The sequence below is a fragment of the Podarcis melisellensis genome (genome assembly GCF_964234715.1).
Source record: "Podarcis melisellensis genome assembly, chromosome: 2".
In the NCBI taxonomy this organism is placed as follows: Eukaryota; Metazoa; Chordata; class Lepidosauria; order Squamata; family Lacertidae; genus Podarcis; species Podarcis melisellensis.
The window spans coordinates 16428067-16447046 of NC_138529.1; the positions used below are offsets into that span (position 1 = coordinate 16428067).

At 45.8% G+C, this 18980-nt stretch overlaps 1 protein-coding gene across 3 annotated transcripts in view; it reads right to left on the reverse strand.

Moving 5' to 3' along the window:
* Nucleotides 1–18724, reverse strand: part of CA10 (carbonic anhydrase 10) — a 325456-nt gene extending 306732 nt beyond the window's left edge. The window contains exons 1-2 of one of the 3 annotated variants that reach the window (XM_081898906.1): nucleotides 18186–18724; nucleotides 16535–17037 (exon numbers count right to left, since the gene is read on the reverse strand). In XM_081898906.1, coding sequence (XP_081755032.1) covers nucleotides 16535–16595 — 61 coding nt within the window. In that variant the 5' untranslated portion in view covers nucleotides 16596–17037; nucleotides 18186–18724. Of the gene's footprint in view, nucleotides 1–16534; nucleotides 17038–17847; nucleotides 17866–18047; nucleotides 18066–18185 lie in introns of those variants that run through there. The other 2 variants (XM_081898907.1, XM_081898908.1) reach the window with 2 other exon arrangements.
* Between the last annotated feature and the right edge of the window lie 256 nt (nucleotides 18725–18980).

The following is an 18980-nucleotide window of genomic DNA, read 5'->3' on the forward strand; positions in this document are numbered from 1 at the left end:
TCCATTGTAATTGACACATCACAGAAGTTTCATTTGGGGAAAGTGAATCCAATTTATTCTTCTTTTTCGGTACCGTGTTGTGAGTACAGCAACATATAAATAGTTTTTTACACTAGACAAAAAACAAAGGTGGGCAATTGTTTTCTGTACAAGGCAGTGACTAAGTTGTGATTCACACACCTTCTGTTTATCACAAGACTGCTGTTAAGTATTGATTGTTGGGTGGGTGAAAATTTTCTTTCTCCCAAATGAATATGTTAAAAAGAATATAAGTTGTAGAACCTATTGTGAATATCTTTTCTGGGAGTACTTGAGACTGGTTTTTAAAAGGGGATGTTAGCAAATGATTACCAACTTTTGTCACACAGGTATTATTATTCTTTTAAAATGTCTATACTGCCCTTCATGCAAAGATCACAGGGTGGCTTACAATATAAAAACACAAAAATGTGTAAAATAGTAACAAATAGTAACAAACCTGAGAAAACTTCCTAAACATTAGGAAGAACTTCCTAAACATTAGGAAGAACTTCCTGACAGTAAGAGCTGTTCGACAGTGGAATTTGTTGCCAAGGAGTGTGGTGGAGTCTCCTTCTTTGGAGGTCTTTAAGCAGAGGCTTGACAACCATATGTCAGGAGTGCTCTGATGGTGTTTCCTGCTTGGCAGGGGGTTGGACTCGATGGCCCTTGTGGTCTCTTCCAGCTCTATGATTCTAGGTGCCAAAACTGAGTTCCAGTGAGTTCGGGCTGAAAAATTGCCCTGACTGAAGCCATCACAAAGCAATGCCACCCACCCTTAACTCACACAGTCTCTCCAGAAGGATACAATGCTTGATGGTATTGAAAGTGGCTGAGAGGTTGAGGAGAATTAACAAGGACACACTCCCCTGGTCATCTTTCCGGGTGACCAAAGCAGTTTCTGTTCCACAACTGGGTCTAAACGCCCAATGGAAAAGGATCTAGAAGATCCATTTCTTCCAACAGTGCTTGGATCTGGTCTGCAACCACCTGCTCACAGTGGCGTAGCGTGGGTTGTCAGCACCCCGGACAAGGCAAGTAATTTGCGCCCCCTAACCCGCACCGCACGCCTGGCACACACCCCCTCCACAGTGGGCGGCGACCCGACGGCTCGGATCGGATTCGCACAGCCAGCACTGCAGTGTGAGAGAGTGAGTGAGCCAGGTAGGGGCAGAGAGCTGCGAGTGCGAGTGCCCCCCCAGATGTTGCGCCCGGTGCGGCCGGCACCCCCTGCACCCCCCACGCTACGCCACTGCCTGCTCAAGAACCTTGCCCAAGAAGGGGAGATTGGCAACTGGCTGGTAATTACTTAGATTTTCTGAACCCAGGGAAGGTTTTTTGAGGAGTGGTTTTACCACCACCTCCTCCAAGTTTGCAGGGATCACTCCTACTCACAGGGAAGCATTCATCACCTCCCTGGACCAGCCAGCTGTCCCCTCCCTGCTAGTTTTTATTAGCCAAGAACACAAGGGGCTGGAGAGCAAGAAGAAGAAGAAGAAGAAGAAGAAGAAGAAGAAGAAGAAGAAGAAGAAGAAGAAGAAGAAGAAGAAGAGGAGGAGGAGGAGTTTGGATTTGATATCCCGCTTTATCACTACCCGGCAGAGTCTCAAAGTGGCTAACATTCTCCTTTCCCTTCCTCCCCTACAACAAACACTCTTTGAGGTGAGTGGGGCTGAGAGACTTCAGAGAAGTGTGACTGGCCCCAGGACACCCAGCAGCTGCATGTGGAGGAGCGGGGAAGCGAACCCGGTTCACCAGATTACGAGTCTACCGCTCTTAACCACTACACCACAAGAGGTTGCCCTAACTGATCCAAGCACATTGTCCACATACCGGTAAGTAAAAAAACACACACACAACTTAAAAAATTAAAATACCCCCATCTCTAACCTTTATAGGATCCAATTTTGTTCAGCTAAATGTAAGGATTAACTAGCAGAAACAATGCTTTTCATTTCTCTTACAAACTTCGTATCACAGTGTCTTACATTTGGCTCCATTGCTTCATGGACTGCAAGAAATTGTGGCCATATTATGAATGCTCTCTCTCACAATACAGTGGTACCTTGGGTTACAAACGCTTCGGGTTACAAACTCCGCTAACCCGGAAGTAGTAGCTCGGGTTGAGAACTTTGCCTCAGGATGAGATTGGAAATTGCACCCTGGCAGCATGGCGGTGGCGGCAGGAGGCCCCATTAGCGAAAGTGTGCCTCAGGTTAAGAATGGCTTCGGGTTAAGAATGGACATCTTAAGTTCATAACCTGAGGTACCACTGTACCACTAACAATAATAAATACATTTCTATCTGTGAGTTTTCTACTATTTCTTACTCATGTTGTCTCACTTTCATTGTCACACCTTAATGTGGGTGGGTTGTTGGTTTTTTTGCGGGGTTTGTGTGTGTTTTTAACAAAAGCTGCAACCGACAATTTATGACTACTATGCTTTTGACATTGAGAAGGTTCTGCAAGGAGGCACAGTGGCGCAGAAACAAAAGAAGGAGTTCCATTCAGATGAATGTACAGCTGAATACACCTGAAAATGCAGCCTGTGAATAAGATACAGAGTGAAGCATTTTAGCAGACACAGTGGACTCTATTCTAATCCATGAACCAGACCTCTCAATATTTTTCAGTCATAGTTTTATGTTCCATCTCAGCCTTCCAACCCTCCATCACAGTCTAGCTCAATTATTCTTAACTAGAGCCATGGGCTGCCATACACCCCCCCCCCCCAGGGAAAAATCAGGAGGGGATTCAGAACTTTGTTGGGGGGCGATCTGAATTTCAGGAAGCCCTTTCTCCTCTTTTGCGGTGGCTTGTGATAGCTAGAAGGGAAGAGTTGTCGTTTATTTCTACCCCAGCAATTAAATTACTAGAACAAACAGGGATGCCTCCTTCTCCTCCTCACTTGGGGGGGTGGGGGGTGGGGGAAGCATTGCAAACTAATACTCTACCTATTTACAATGAGACTAAGTATGTTGTGATGAGCTTGGCTTGAGCAGCTTGAGTTTCATGGCCCAAGCTGTCTGCAAATATCAAACCTAACATTAGGGAGTTGGCAAATGGCCATCAGCTGCAAAGGTTTCCTTGAATGCGTGCCTGAGATTTGTGTGTCCTATGCATATATCATGGGATGCAAGTGGCACTGTGGGTTAAACCACAGAGCCTAGGGCTTGCCGATCAGAAGGTCGGCGGTTCGAATCCCCGCAATGGGATCCCATTGCTCGGTCCCTGCTCCTGCCAACCTAGCAGTTCAAAAGCACGTCAAAGTGCAAGCAGATAAATAGGTATCGCTCCGGTGGGAAGGTAAACGGTGTTTCCGTGTGCTGCTCTGGTTCACCAGAAGCGGCTTAGTCATGCTGGCCACCAGACCCGGAAGCTGTACGCCGGCTCCCTTGGCCAGTAAAGTGAGATGAGCGAGGCAACCCCCGAGTCATCCATGCCTGGACCTAACGGTCAGGGGTCCCTTTACCTTTATGCATACATTATAAATATAGCCACATATCACAGACCATCCAAGTGTCCCTATTTTCCAGGCACAGTCCCAGATTTAAAGAAGCAATTCTGGTTTCTGATTTGATCCTGGGATGTCCCACTTTACCTTAGGACATCCCTATTTTCATCAGAGAAATGTTGGAGGGTGTGCATATCAGAATAAAGTTTCCTTGCCCAAAATGCTATTTTTATGTTCTGTTTGTTGTTGTTGTTGTTTTTTGTTTACTAAGCAAATGAGGCTGGCTTGGCTCTAGACTGGTTTTCATAGGGCTTCATGGGATGAAGTGTGGGACAAATTAAAGGGGAGGCTATTGAAGACGGTGCAGAGTGCTGTTGGGGAAAGGACTGGCATTCTCCACCCCCGGCCTTTACCCAATAGCAGCATCAATTACCATTGTCCAAAATGTAACATTACTGGCTCGAACATCACAGTAGCTGTTAAGGTCATTTCTAATAAAACTATTAGCATGTGATCCCCTGGGCCTAGCAGAGTACAGCTCTGATTACTGAGCAAAAGTACCGAGGCGACTTAGTGTGCAATAGCCAGAGCAGAGAATTTAGCCTCTAATGATCCTGCTGATCCCTATCAACAGAAGGATACACAGCAGATTTATTTTTTCCTCTCTGAGAAGCACTTAAAACTCTCGGGCCCACTATCTCCTTCTGAGCCATGCAAAAGACAGATCAAGGCCCAAGACAGAGGCTGTCAAGAACTGCTCCCCACCCAAAGGTATGAAAATGTAACCATCAGTATGATACGTCCCTGTTTTCCATAGACAGTCCTGGATTTACAGAAGCTGCCCCAGTTTCTGATTTGATCACAAAATGTCCCACTTTTTCTTAGGGCGTCCCTATTTTCATCAGAGAAATGTTGGAGGGTATGGAGTTATGTGACCCCTGAGCCAAGGAGATAAGTAACTTTCCAAGCTTTGGAAGACATCTGAAGGCAGCCCTGTATAAGGAAGTTTTTACAATGTTTAATGTTTTATTATATTTTGATATACTGTATGTTGGAAGCCTCCAATGTGGCTGGGGCAACCCAGTCAGATGGGTGGGGTAGTAATAATAATAATAGTCCCTATTTCCATTGGAGAAATGTTGGAGGGTATGGGTTTTGAAGTTCTGACTTAGAAATAAGTCATACCATCTAGCTTTGGTAGCAACCAGGCACCCAGCATATGCTACAGGACGAGCACAAGCTCATCTGCTGCTAACCTTCCAAACATGGAAGAATAAAGATGGACTTTTCCCAGTAGTGATGTATGGAAGTGAGAGCTGGACCTTAAAGAAGCCTGATCGCCGAATAATTGATGCTTTTGATTTATGGTGCTGGAGGAGACTCTTGAGTCCCATGGACTGCAAGAAGATCCAACCTCTCCATTCTGAAGGAAATCAGCCCTGAGTGCTCACTGGAAGGACAGATCCTGAAGCTGAGGCTCCAATACTTTGGTCACCTCATGAGAAGAGAAGACTCCCTGGAAAAGACCCTGATGTTGGGAAAGATTGAGGGCCCAAGCAGAAGGAGACGACAGAGGATGAGATGGTTGGACAGTGTTCTCAAAGCTACCAGCGTGAGTTTGACCAAACTGCAGCAGGCAGTGGAAGACAGGAGTGCCTGGCGTGCTCTGGTCCCTGGGGTCACGAAGAGTTGGACATGACTAAACGACTAAACGGCAACAACAAAGGGACTAGCAGTAAGCACTGAGGAAATACATTAGGACAGCAATAAAAAGCCTTACATGTAAGAATCAGGAGCAAGACACTGATGCAAAAAGCAAGGGTGTTTTGTTTTTCTTTGCACATACGGTCATGGTATTTCTTTTATGCATCTATTACATTTGTACTGGGCATCCCATCCACACAGTTCACACATGCAAAAGGTTTCTGCTTGCACTGGTCTCTCAGATGTTCACAGTGCTGGTGGAAATGGATAGGGGCCCAGCAGCCTGCATGAATATAAGAATCCCAACTACTGATATGGAGAATGTCTAAGGAACTGTCAGGCAGGGGAGGAACCAATCCCCTCGGCAGGTTGCCAGGAACGGACGAGACAAGGAAAAGTCCCATCTGCTTTTATTCAATATTCACAGAGAGAGGCTCGGGAATGCAGCCTGTCGGAATAATGGTGTTGTCCTGAGTGACTCCCCATCCCCTTTGTCTTCCACTTCCTCATTCATCATCTCTTTTATGGGTGGTGCTGAGAGCCCTTTGCTTCTCAGCCCTTTGCTTTCCTACTTTCAAGGTCCGCCATGTTCAGGGAGAGAAGGGTAGTGGTGGTCTGGAATGCTTTCTAAAGACATTGTGTCCATCAGCTGTTGCCCTCCTGGTGGTTCCTCTTCTTCCTCCTCCTCTCCCATTATTTCCCAGCATTCCCCCTCATCTGCCTCTGAGCTGTGACCTCCCTGTTGTAATTCTGAACTGTCTTCTTCTTCTCTGGAAGGGTCAGGCTGGGGAGGCGGTCTCCACCATTCTTCCTCTGCCCAGTCCCTGACAGGAACACATGGACTTGCCAGTTTCAGGAAAACCACTACCCTTCCAAATAACAACTGCCAAATTCACTGTGGACATGCCCTGTGGGAGGGCAGAAAAGCTTTTAGCATTTAAAAAAAAATAAATGTTGGAGGATGGAAATCCTGCAAGCCGAAATCCTGTGCAGGAAAAAAACATCCACTTGCCCAATGGGGCTTGATCCCCTCTCCTCCCTCCACCCCACAAGCACCCCCAAATTCACTTGTGGGGGGCGAGAGAATCCCCAGAACAGTGCACAGAGGGAGGGGAGGGGAGTGGGGATAATTCCATCTGGCAAGCTGATATGTTTGTGCAGGCAAAACATTTGCAATAGTGTGACATTCAATTCCACCCTAAGAGTTATTTATTATCAGCAGCTTGCAGAAAGCCACACCTGACCATGTGTGGTAAGCATTGCATTTAGACAGCTAGGCAAAGAAGTGCTCAAAATTCTTCTTTGGGTTCATGGTTGACACAGGCAGACAGGCAAGCTCAGACAGACAGACAGACAGAACTAGCTAGTAATTCCTGAAGACCCTAATGGCTCTGAGCTGTATTGTCATCATCAACAACCTTTTATTCGACCGTCAGTCAGAAAAAAGTACATTTGTCAATACACAGTTAAAACATCCCGGAAGATTTTAGAACTTAGCCAACACTAAAATGGGCTAAACAGATAGCCCCATATCAATACAGTCATTTTTATAGTCTTGCGACGCTTAAAAGCTAAAAAAAGAAATTTGGCCACCAAGGAAGGTATAGCTCTAGTGACATTATTCAGCAAGTGTAAAACCTGGTTTTCTTTGGGTAGGAAGCTAAATTGACATAGGAGTGGGTCTATAAAATTTTGTCTAAGCTCTGCATAAGAAGGGCAAGTCAAGAGAATGTGTTCGGTGGACTCAGCCACACCCATGGCACAATGACAGGTTCTCTGGGCATATGGTACTCCCCTGTACCTTCCCCACAATATCGCAGAGTCAAGGACATTTAATCTAGCCGCTGTAAGAAGTCTGTGGTATTCCACATAGTGGATTTCTGCAAGGTAGGGGGCTCGTATGGTCCGATAAATCTGGTCCCCTAGGAACATCCCTGGTTTTACCTGGGCTATGTCCTCTTGTCTGGCAATGTGAGCTGTATTGTAGAATATTGAGAACCTGCTGGACTCCAACTCCCATAAGTCCCAGCCAACATAAACACTATCCAGGGATGATGGGAGTTACAGTCCAACAATATCCAGAGGACCATGGGTTAGCCATCCCTAATCTGGGGCAAAACTAGGAATAAATCATTTTCATTTTATTTTACTGAAAATACATGTATTCTTCTCATTAGCTGATTAAGAGAACTCCACCACCAAGTAGTCGTCAAACCCGACTAAGGCTCTTGTAAGATAGTGTTCTTAAAATAAATTTGTCTTTAAGGTCTGAAGTGGTAATTTAATTAAGAGTATGATTATAAGACAAAACTCAAAAATAGTTAACAAGAGAAAGATCTTGTCGTCTTGCGAGAGACCAGCTGAGATAGCCTTTAGCCTCTGGTTTAGCCATATGATAAAAATAATTCCAATAGAGAATGCACACCATAATTAAACTATCCTTCTGTGACATATCCCCAACAGCTAAAAATATGGAGATTTCTGCAATTAAAGGGCTCGTTCCGCAGATGCTGTCCAGACAATGCGATACATGGATGCCCAGGTGACATGGGCGGTGCAGCTCTGAGAAACTCCCAAGCATACTTATAAGAAGCAGGATTTTGTCTGGTTACAACCCACTTTAAATACTTAGAACCCTAAAGTGCAGCACTTCAGCCCCACTTCCCCCTAGCCTTGCTGTGTTGAGCAGCAAGGTCTGAAGGGAGCTTGTAGGTATGTTTGCCTAAATGTACCTTCATGCTTCCCCACAATGCAGAATCTTAACCACACAGGTTCCCAGTCATGGGAAGAACTGCCAGAAAAAAGAAGGTAAAGGCAGTGTTTTTTTCTAAATAAAAAATGCTTAGGGGTACCTCTCATTTCCCTGCTCATATTGAAATACCTCAATGAGGCCAAACGTAGATTCACAATATGTTTATGGGTGTGCGTACCCCTGCATCCCCCCCTGAAAAAAGCACTGGCTAAAGGACCCCTGGACAGTTAAGTCCAGTCAAAGGTGACTATGGGGTTGTGACGCTCATCTCGCTTTCAGGCAGTGGGAGCCAGTGTTTTCCCACGGACAGCTTTCCAGGTCATGTGGCCAGCATGACTAAACTGCTTCTGGCACAACCGGACACCGTGACGGAAACCAGAGCGCATGGAAACACCGTTTACTTTCCCGCCGCAGCAGTACCTAATTATCTACTTGCACTAGTGTGCTTTCGATCTGCTAGGTTGGCAGGAGCTGGGACAGAGCAACGGGAGCTCACATCATCATAGGGATTCATACCACTGACCTTCTGATTGACAAGCCTAAGAGGTTCAGTGGTTTAGACCACAGTGCCACCCATGTCCCAGTTCCCGTCATGGGAAGAACTGCGAGTATGTTGAGGCAAACACACCCGCAATACCCTTTTTGATTTTACGACTCAATGTGGTGAGGTCAAAGGAGCAATGTGGCAAACAGGGTCCTGCACCCCCTACTTGCTTATAACTTTAACACCCTTAGACAACTGGTGAGACAGAGCCCTTCAGCACAGGCAACAAGCATTTTAAGCACATCCAATTGACCTGCAACCAGGCGCATTATGTTGCCCCCAGAATTGGCTGGGAAAGGGGGCGAGGCAGGCGGCCGGGCCGGGATGAAGCAGGCTTAAACATGCTCGGGCCAGGAATGCAAGCCCCATACAAAATGGCCGTTGCTTGTTATCTGGTTTTGATAGAATGCCCCTCTCTATCTGCTCTACTGAAAGCAATGGAAGATGCAATAATTAAAGGAACCTCCCCCCCCCCCAAGGAATGGGTTTAGAGCAGGCATCCCCAACCTGCGCCCCTCCAGATGTTTTGGCCTACAACTCCCATGATCCCTAGCTAACAGGACCAGTGGTCAGGGGTGATGGGAATTGTAGTCCAAAACATCTGGAGGGTCGAAGGTTAGGGGTGCCTGGTTTAGAGCTAGAGTACTAGGCACATCAAGTTGATGGATTATGCCAAAATGGCCATAATGACCAGAAGAATCAGAAATCAGGAAGACCAAAATTTTAATATGGAATGGCGAAATTTTATAACTTATCTTAAAAACCATTGTAAAATTGTTAGTAGGATTGGAATAACACTTGAAGTTTAATGGTGGATTTTGGACACAATGGAGAGGTAAAAGATTTGGATTATCATAAAAGATGCAGGAGGAAACGATTAACAATAGGACCCACAAAGGGAAGGAGGGAAGTCCAAAAAATTCCTTGGAATCTTGTTTTTATGTTTGGATATGTGATTGTAAAATTTTAATGTGAAAAACCAAATAATTTTTTTTTTAAGAGCTGGAGTACTATGCACTTTCTGAGATGTTATTGTTATGAAGAACACTTGATTTGCTGCTTTTTATTATTCTTATTGCACAAAGAGGAAGTGAAAATTATTATAATTTTAAAATGAAGTGAATGAATAGAGGTAGTCAAACGAAACCTATTCATTTTGTTGTTGTCTTTTTGCTATCGTCATCGCAATTATCAATCTCATTTTTATCCTGCCCTTCCTCTAACCAGTGATCCCAGGGTAGGTTATGTAACACAGAGAAACAAAACAATATGGCCCATCAATAAAACATTAAAAATGTAAGATTCATAAATATTTCATCCATCCCATCTCTGTAAATCCCAGTGACCTAGATATATTGAACTCCTACACCATTAAAAAGCCTGGAAGAAGATATTCTACAATCATAGATGCTTTCTTGAATACCACTATAAATGCCTTATTACCCATCCAAGGGGAATCCAAGGATTGCTGGAATGTGTAACGTGAAAACTTTGCCAAGTGTGTGAAGAGGAAAGTTCCGTATGTTTGGCTTGTAGTGTGTGCATGGAAGAAATAAACATGGGCTGGCCACACACTGAACATATTGAAAAGCAGAATGTGGTATATACTATACCTGTCAACTGTCCCAATTTGACACCCAGGAATTACAGAAGCCATCCCGGAATCTGAATGGATCCTGGAATGCCCCGTTTTTGGTAACACAGGAGTTTTGTGCTGTATTTTCCTAGCTGTTTTCATGGATCATGCCACCACTGCTCAGGGCACAAAATCGGGGGCGGTGTTCTAGCCTCATGTAGGAACAGAAGCCTGAATGTGCATAAAAGGTGTGTCCTGTTGTGTCACACGACACCCACTGGTGTGAAGGAAATTTAGTGCGACATGGAAGTATATCGATCAAAAAGCCACAATTCTATGACACAAGAGGTAACAGAGCAAAAGGAATATTTAAGTCTTCAACAGGATAGCCAATACAATAGACCCCATGTCTGAATACACCCTAGGCCTCTACTGCAACCACACCATATTTCCAACACCTCTCCTCACTTATGATATGACCAGTGCTTTTTTCCCCTGGAGGTATGCAGGGGTACACATTCCCATAAACATTTTGTGAATCTACGGGAGAAAAAACTATTATTATTATTTTTTAAATTAGTTTCTTCTCTAGCACGGTGAATCGTCAGTTCCGTTGCTACTCCCGATGGCGGCCTCATTTCCTTTCACACTGTTTCCTGAGTCTCAGACAGAAGTGAGCGTTTAATGTGTGAAGCAGTGTGGAATGTGGATGTGTGGTGTTTTACTGATGAAAGTTTGGCCTCATTGAGAGGCAGTATTTTAATATGAGTAATGCATGTTCTTTGTACCTTTTTCTATTTACTGTATTTATTTTTCTCAATTTGAACTATTAAATGGTGGTTTTATTGAGTACCCCTAAACATTTTTTTAAGGGGGAAAAAGCACTGGATATGACAACAATTAAAAATCTGCTTTGGTCGTCCACAAAGACCTTCCAGTGACTAGTTTTGTTTTGTTTGTTTTTCTTTGGTATGTCTAGTGTTGTTGTATTATGATATACTAGTGTTGCTGTTCTTTCTACATTTTAACAATAAAAAGTATTAATCAAAACAAACAAACAAACAAACAAACAAACAAACAAACAGAACATACGAGTTCTAATTAGAAAGGAAAGAATCCCTACCTCCACCTTTCTCTATTGTAGTACGAAACCAAGTATAACATGAGTTTGAGTAGGTTGTGCATAATTTTGCTCCAAGAATGTTCTTGCCGTTGTGTAAACAAACTGCATTTTGGGACTACAATCCACAAAGCCATTTTACTATATGACCACCATTTTGACTCAGTACATAAAAATGTATCATTTTGCTTCTAATCCAGGAATCCAGCAATTTTTAATAACTACCCTGAACAAGTGAGTAGTAGAGATCCAGCATTATTTCCCCTATAGAGTGCAATGATCTGCAAAACAAAGATCCCAAATACCACACATCTGTGGATACAGGTGTAACATGAACATTTATATAAAGCATGATTAGGGACACATCCAGGCTTAATAACAGAGCACTACCCATGTGTCAACAATTTCTGATTTTACTTTAATAGTCAAAAATAAATTTAGCACTAGGAGGGTGACCAGGCTTCAGATAGTGTCACAGTGTTTCTCAAACTTGGGCTTGCAGCTGTTGTTGGACTACAACTCCCATCATCCCTGAACACTCATCCTGTTAGCTGGGGATGATGGGAGTTGTTGTAGTCCAACAACAGCTAGAAACCCAACACTAAATCACCATTTAGTGCAGCATGAATGAGCCAGGATGGGCTTCAGGCATGCATTCCATTCCCTTCCCTAATATAATTAGGAGGAGGAGACTTGAAGCATCTGCTTCTGGATTTAAACTAACCAACAAGGATAAACTGAAATTAATAATTATGGAAGCAAGCCATGGTGATAAGTTCATGGTTTCCAGTCCTGTATTCAACTGCACATCACTTTGAATTCCACTTTGGTAGACTTAATTGGTAGAATTAATGAATGTGGTAAGTCAATCATGAAGCATATAGTCTTCTGACCTGGAAGCTTCCATTTCTGAATCTCATATATGAGTAACATCACTGTGGTTTTTCAGTGGTGATAAAATACTCTGCACATGGCCAGAGCCACTCTCTCCTATATTCACAACAGGCTTGAAGGAAGCACTCTAGCAAGGCATGGCTTTGCGAATGAGGGCCCCAAAGAATGGCTTGTGGTCAGACAGAAGTTTTTTAGATGTGCAGAGACACAAACATGACCGTAATGAAGTAACACCTTAATGTTCTGGAGCATTACTGAGATGTATTTCATTCTTGTATGCTTCCATCTCATGAATTTATTAACACCTCATCAACAAATTTAGTGCACTGCTAATGATCCTTAAGACCAACTGATTTTCACACTTAATGGCGTTAGGTACATAACAGTGTACCTAATTGTAACAGCAAGCTATGTGGCAAATATTAGGTACTCTATCCAGGAACTGCTTTTTACTGAGACACCATTGTCCAAAACAAAACATCTCACCAGAATGTCTGCCGCTCTGGTATGTTCGTAGTGCCTATCGCCAATGTTTAAAGCAGAGACTCTGTTGTTTTCCATCGCACCTGGCTGACTCCTTCCTAACGTTATGCAAACATTACCCAAGGCTTGTGCAAAATAAATGACAGCGCAGAGAAATGTGTCAGCCATTATGTGATCGGGAGCATCCCACCTACAGCTGCAAATGTTGCTGCTAATTAATCTGTCGTGGCATTACACGGAAAAAGGGATTTGGGCCAAAGGAGCACAGAACACGTAATCCATATGCCTTTTACTCAGTGTCACGATTATCTGAAGGTCCCTGGGAGCTGCAGCCGGGTGGGAACTCATTTTAGCATCCTTGTTTTGACATCGTTTCCTTGGCACAACACTCAATTAATAATGCTTTACTGTAGCATCATTAGGGGGGCTGGAGACCGTGACAGCACCCGACTTCCTGGGAGGATCAGGTTTTCCACAGCACTCAGATGCCACATTTCAGATTATGGTGTTGCTGTTTTTTTAAATTGCCTATTCTGATAATCACTCAGGTCTTAGAAAATGACAGCTGCGAGATGCAAAAAACCAGCCACCACCCCTCCTGCCTTTTACCAGAAATAGAAAACATCCAGTTTCCACATAGATGAAAAGTACACGTTATTTCATGAGCAAAAAATAAACACTGCCAAGCTTCCAATATAATGCAGAGATGAAGAACACCACAATTTATCCACTTCTCTCTATCAAAACCACTTCTGTCTAATGTAAACCGTGCCAACACTTCAGTAACTAAAACCCTGGCGTTAACTGAATTACCTGTGTGACTCGATGAGGAATGTTAAGCAGCCAGGGATTGGCAAAATGATAATGAACACATTTTGTTTCCCCCATATGGAGCACCCTTAACACACCTTCTGAATTTAAGTGGTCTGCCACAACGCTTCAGGTACCACTAATTTCCATTGCAGAGCCCCCACCCCACCCCCCTTTGCCAGGAAGGCTGTTAGCAGAAAACTGCTACAAATGCTAATTTCAATTATGTAAAGGAAAAAAGAATGTTTACCCAGATTACTTGCAGTGTAATGGTCATGATTAAATGGCTATTACATTGTAGCCAAAGGTTCTCCAAGCCTATTCCTAGGCTCTTAAAACATATTTTTATGACAAACATGGTGAAAAAGCCCAGACTGCTATGTTTAGCTGATTTGCCACAATATTATTCCAGTGGGACCTTCCCCATGCATGGAAACATGCCTACATGCCTATGAAGGTAAAAGCACAAATCTTGTCACTAATGCTGAATCCTATCCACCAACAGAACAAGCAAGCAGCCAGAACAAGCAGCAGACTCTACCTTTCTAACCTACCAAAAGGGGGGGGGGAATTGATTTCAATGTTTCAGCTGGCAAATGCACATTTCCCCTCATTTTAGACATTGCTACAGATATTTCAACCTTTAGAAATATATTCATTTCCTTCCAGCTACCTATACTGCACACCTGATATATATAGAGAGAGAGAGAGAGGGAAAGAGAGAGGGTTTCATTCATTAAGTTGTCAATGGTGAAAAAATTCATAGCAGGATTCATTCTATGCTCTAACACTTCTTCCTTTACCCAGCCGTGTCAATAAAGCTACCAACACACGCACAATTTTAGACAAGTAGGAAAGACGGCTATCAAAGGATGCTCTCATACCCTGGACCATATGACAAAACAGGTAAGTGCATCCCATGCACAAAATATCAGTTTGCTATTTGGACTTAGTGTGGTGTTGTTTTTTTACTTTTTCTTTCCTTCTTTGCCACACTGACATTTGGGGGTTTTTTTTCATTTCCACCAGGCCTATCCAGACTTCTTCTTCTTAATTTATTTCTTAATGCAAGCCCCTATTTGAAAAAGAAGCATAGGACGAACCAGTTGTTCACCCCTCCCACCCTAGTCACCACCACGAAATCCCTGGGGTTGAAACCTTCAGGATAAGATTTATGTTGGCTTTGATGCAACTTAATAAAGCCCTCCAGATGGAAGACTTGGGCACAGGTGGCGTGAGCCACAAACGGGAGACAGCAGCACTGGCAGACCTATGAGAATGCTCTTGAACAGACAGGGCTCCCAGTGGGTATGCAACTCTTTGCCCTCTCACGTGTGGGAAAGCAGGAGAAAAATCAAGCTTTCTCATTGCAGCATTCGTTTTTGCACCAACTATTACATCAGGTAGCTTTTGAAAAATAGTGAGAGTGTGGATGGTTGCAGAGCTTTTCCTCCCTATAGCAGTTCTTGGCCCAGCCAGTAGGGGGTGGGTATTGCAGTGTGCCCCCCCCCACCACCTCCCCTTGCAACAGCACCTTGGCTTAGAGCAACAACAGCAGAAGATGGGGAAGAGGGTTTCCGACCTGATGTCGCACAAAATGGAAAGGGCTGGGGGTCTTCGACAGAAAAGCAGCTGAGAAGGGAAAGCCCTGCACCTCTCCAAACAAGGCTGGGGGGGAAAGGGGACAGCACTGGTGCATGAGGTGAGAAATTGCCAAGGAGCTCAGAGCAGCTGCTGTTGCGAGGCGATTTCCTGAGGGGGCTTTGGACGCTTCTGCAGAATAAAGAGGAGGGGAAAGCAAGCGAGGGCTGGGGTTTTATCTTCCTTCCTCCTCCACCATGCAAAAGTTATTAGAACTGAGAATTCCGAGAGGCTCTGAACACAAGCGTTCCAAACCGAGAACATGGCAACTCTGCAAGGTTGGCCAGCGAGGCAATGGATCAGTGTGTGAGATCAGCCTCAGATGACACCACTCTGGAGGAGGGTTGCCAGGGCAAGGCAAGAGCCAAGCGTAGCTGATCAGATTATAAGGGGGTGGGGGTGGAGGAAAACCAAATAAGATGGAAGTTGAAAGGCTGGCAGTTTCCAGAGCACAGCGGGTGGCTAACTTCAAAAAAATGGGGGCTGCCAAATCCTAGCCCTGCCAAACAGCAAGGAGAAGCAGAGATCTGGTTCAAGCCAACAAGCCTGAGACAGCGGGGAGGGCTATGTTTTCACTGGCTTGGCAGAAGGCGGCCTCCCCCAGGGGCTTTCATGCTTGCTCCAGCGGCTGCTTCACCTCTGCTTTCAAGCCGGAGGGCAAAAGCATCTGCCTTCAGGGAAGGGAATCAGCAGCCAAGGTCCCACTCAGGGGAGCAGGGGGGTGTTTGAAGTGCCCCAAACATCAGATCCGAGGATCCCATCCTCCTCCCCTATTGCTCTCTCTGGCTGGGGCGTTAATTATTCCAGCGCGAGTGACGTGACAAATTAAACGAGGCGGCCAAGGCTTCTGAAGTAGAAAGAGCACGTCTTCTACCAGGAATAAATTGCTGTAATCCTAAACGCCAGGCGCCAGGCCGTGGCTGGTCATTAATTGGGCAGGATCTTTTTGACAACTGGAATTACCTGCAAAAACAGAACAAAACAAAACAAAAAAACACAGGAGGGGAGAATGACGGAAGGCCATGGAGCACAGCGTTAGATGCCCAGCCAAAAGGAGGCGAGGTGTCAGGAACAGATACCCCCACCCCTGGAGGAATAATTTGGGCTGCGGAGGGGGGGGGGAGAGAGAGAGGTGTACAGCATCTCCAATCACAAACCAATGCTATGGAAACCCTGAAATGTCCCAGAAAACAGAGCTGCCCTCCCGCAGCAAGAAGTTGAGCAACTTTCAAAAGCCACAACGCATTCAAGATTAATGAAGCAGAGCAGTGCATTTATTTCAGCCAACACACAAGCCTAGTAGATAAGAGGGATTGGGGGGTGGGAGCTCAAACACCACTGCGTTTCTTTATTACAACCCATGCACAGAGACCCAAATAAAACAACAGGGACAGACGCTCTTGGGAGGGCGGGGGTGCGCGATTCCGCACACTTTTAAAATCAAGGCAACGCTGTTAATTTCAAAACGTATACTGCTTTGCACGTAATTGGGAGGGGAGGGGAAAGGGAAGCCGCTCGTTCTGTTTTGCTGCGTACCTGAAATGCAGATGATGAAATTGGCTTGCAGAAGAAAGAGCACCTCCCAAACAATTTCCATCCTCCGATTCTCATGCCAAGTGCATCCCTCGGCGAAGAAAAACAAGGATCAATATCGCAGTTTGGACGGACCCAGAAAACCCCCTTTCGGACTCGCAGCCTGTATTCCCCAGATGTGCTGACACATGTCCGAGCTCTCCCTCCACACAGCTCAAGCGAGATCCCTTCTCTTCCTTCGCCCTCCAGCAAAGACCAAGGAGCCAACCGCCGGCACCAGCTTCTTCTTCTTCTCCTTCCTCCAGGAGAGCGAGAAAAATCCACCAGATCTCCCAACAAGACATAGACGGGGGGGAAAGCCCGACCGCTGCTCCCCGCTCCGGAAAGTCTCTCTCAATTCCAGGGGACCCGAAGTGCCAAGTTGTCCCCGAACTCTGCACGCCTCACTGGGGCATCATCACCACGGCAATCACACCATCCCGGCGCCTGCCTCTCCAGCTCTCTCACTACAAAATGATCACATGGAGATTAATATACACATTGCAACGGATTTTAAGCTTTTCGCATGGTTATTTCACCTACATCTAAACCAAGGAGAGAGGGCGAGGGAGAGAGGGAGGGAGGGAGGACAAAATACCAAGCGCAGGTTTCCTTGCCAAAAGAAAAAAAAAAACCAAAAAACCCCACAGCTCAAGCTCCCGTTAATTCTCCAGCAAAGCAACGGAGATTTTCCGCAATGCAACTGCAGGGGTCGTTCTTCCCTCGCCTACAGATATTTCTCCCTCCCTTCTCTCCATTTCTCCCCCTTCCTTTCTTGCAAAGCTATTGGGGAGAATTCATAGTGGAAAGCAAGCAAATAAATAAATAAATAACTGCGGAGCCAAGCCTCTCTTCCTCCCCCCCGCGAAAACACACACACACACACACATTCCTAGTCTTTACTTGGCACTTTTAACCACTTGATTAGTTTATTGGGGTTAATGAAATCAGCAAAGCGTCCCAAAGTTAAGGCGGGGGGAGAGGGGGCGCGCGCGCGGAGGAATGGCTGTTTTTCTTATATTTAATTTAAACATCAACTGTACACACAAGAGAGGCTCCCCGCTTCTTTAACTGGCTTAAGTGCACACTGGTTTCCCTCCTCCCGGACCCAAGCCCCCTGTTTACAAGAGCGAACCTCGATAACCCGGAAAATATGCAACGCCCTTTCTCTCTCTCTCTCTCTCTCTCTCTCTCTCTCTCTCTCTCTCTCTCTCTCTCTCTCTCTCTCTCCCCTTCCGAAATCTGCATGCAGATAAATAAATAAATAAAACGATTACCCATTGCGCGAAAACCGAAGAGAAACTGCTAAGAGAGTTCGCAAAAGTAGCAGTTGCCTGAGCGGACCCCCGCGGTAACACAGTGCAATCCCAATGCGTGTCTTACTCGGGAGTAAGCCCCCTCGAGTTCAGTGTGGGACTCAACACTCCAAGGTAAGGGAGTACAAGCTTGCAGCCCTTTAAGGCTTAAACGCACTTACCTCGGAGTAAGTCCCACCGAACTCAACGGGGCTTGCTCCTGAGTAGACCTGTGTCGCGTTACGCCGCCATTCATTTAATATCTCCGCGGCGCGCGGTTGCATACTTACCCCTCCCCAATGCTCCCGTTTCCCCTTCACCTCATATGGGACGCGGGCATCATTCCTCTTTCAGTTTTCCTGCAGTGCCCTCACCACACATACGAAAAATAGAGAGGACCCAGCGGCTGCCAGACAGCCCCTTCGCTTTGGGTACAAAAATAAAATGAAACCACACTTTCACGGCGATTTTCTCATGGGGATTCTCGCTGCCTTTCCCCTCCGAGTCCAGGGAACCGCGCGCTCCGGGCTCCAAAGCGCCCGAGTCAGTCTCCGACACTCCGCCAGCTCAATGCGCAGCCAAGGCAGGGACCGAGGCGCAAGGCAGAGGCGCGCGGGGACGCGAGCGCTCCGCTACGGGAGGCGGCGCGTGTGGCTCAAAAACCAAGCGGCAGCAGCGGCGGCGGCGGCTGCAGCGGCCATCCCAGGTAGCCTTGGCTCTTGACTGCAGCCCAAGCTGCAATCCCGGCTCTTTCTGGGGACCTGGGATTGAGGGCGAGCCGGGGAAAGCGCAGCGGAGGAGCAAGCAATCCCTAGCTGCAAAGGAAGGAGGCGGCTCGTTCCGTGCGCAAAGCATCCAGGCGTTGTTCTCGGGGCAAGCTTTCTTTCTCAGTTCTTTGGGCCATTGCAGGTTTGTTTTTTTGTTTTGTTTTTACACACTACATTAAAGCGGAGGCAGGTTAATGGCGGAGGGGCGTCAGAGCCCCAGGAAGAAGCTGGAGGGGACCAGAAAAGCAGGGCAACTTTCAAAGCGCACAGACGGCCCCAGGCGGTTTAAGGGCGCATCCAGGCGATGCTCTCCCTCTCTTGGGTAGGTAACCGGAAGTAGCGGAAGTG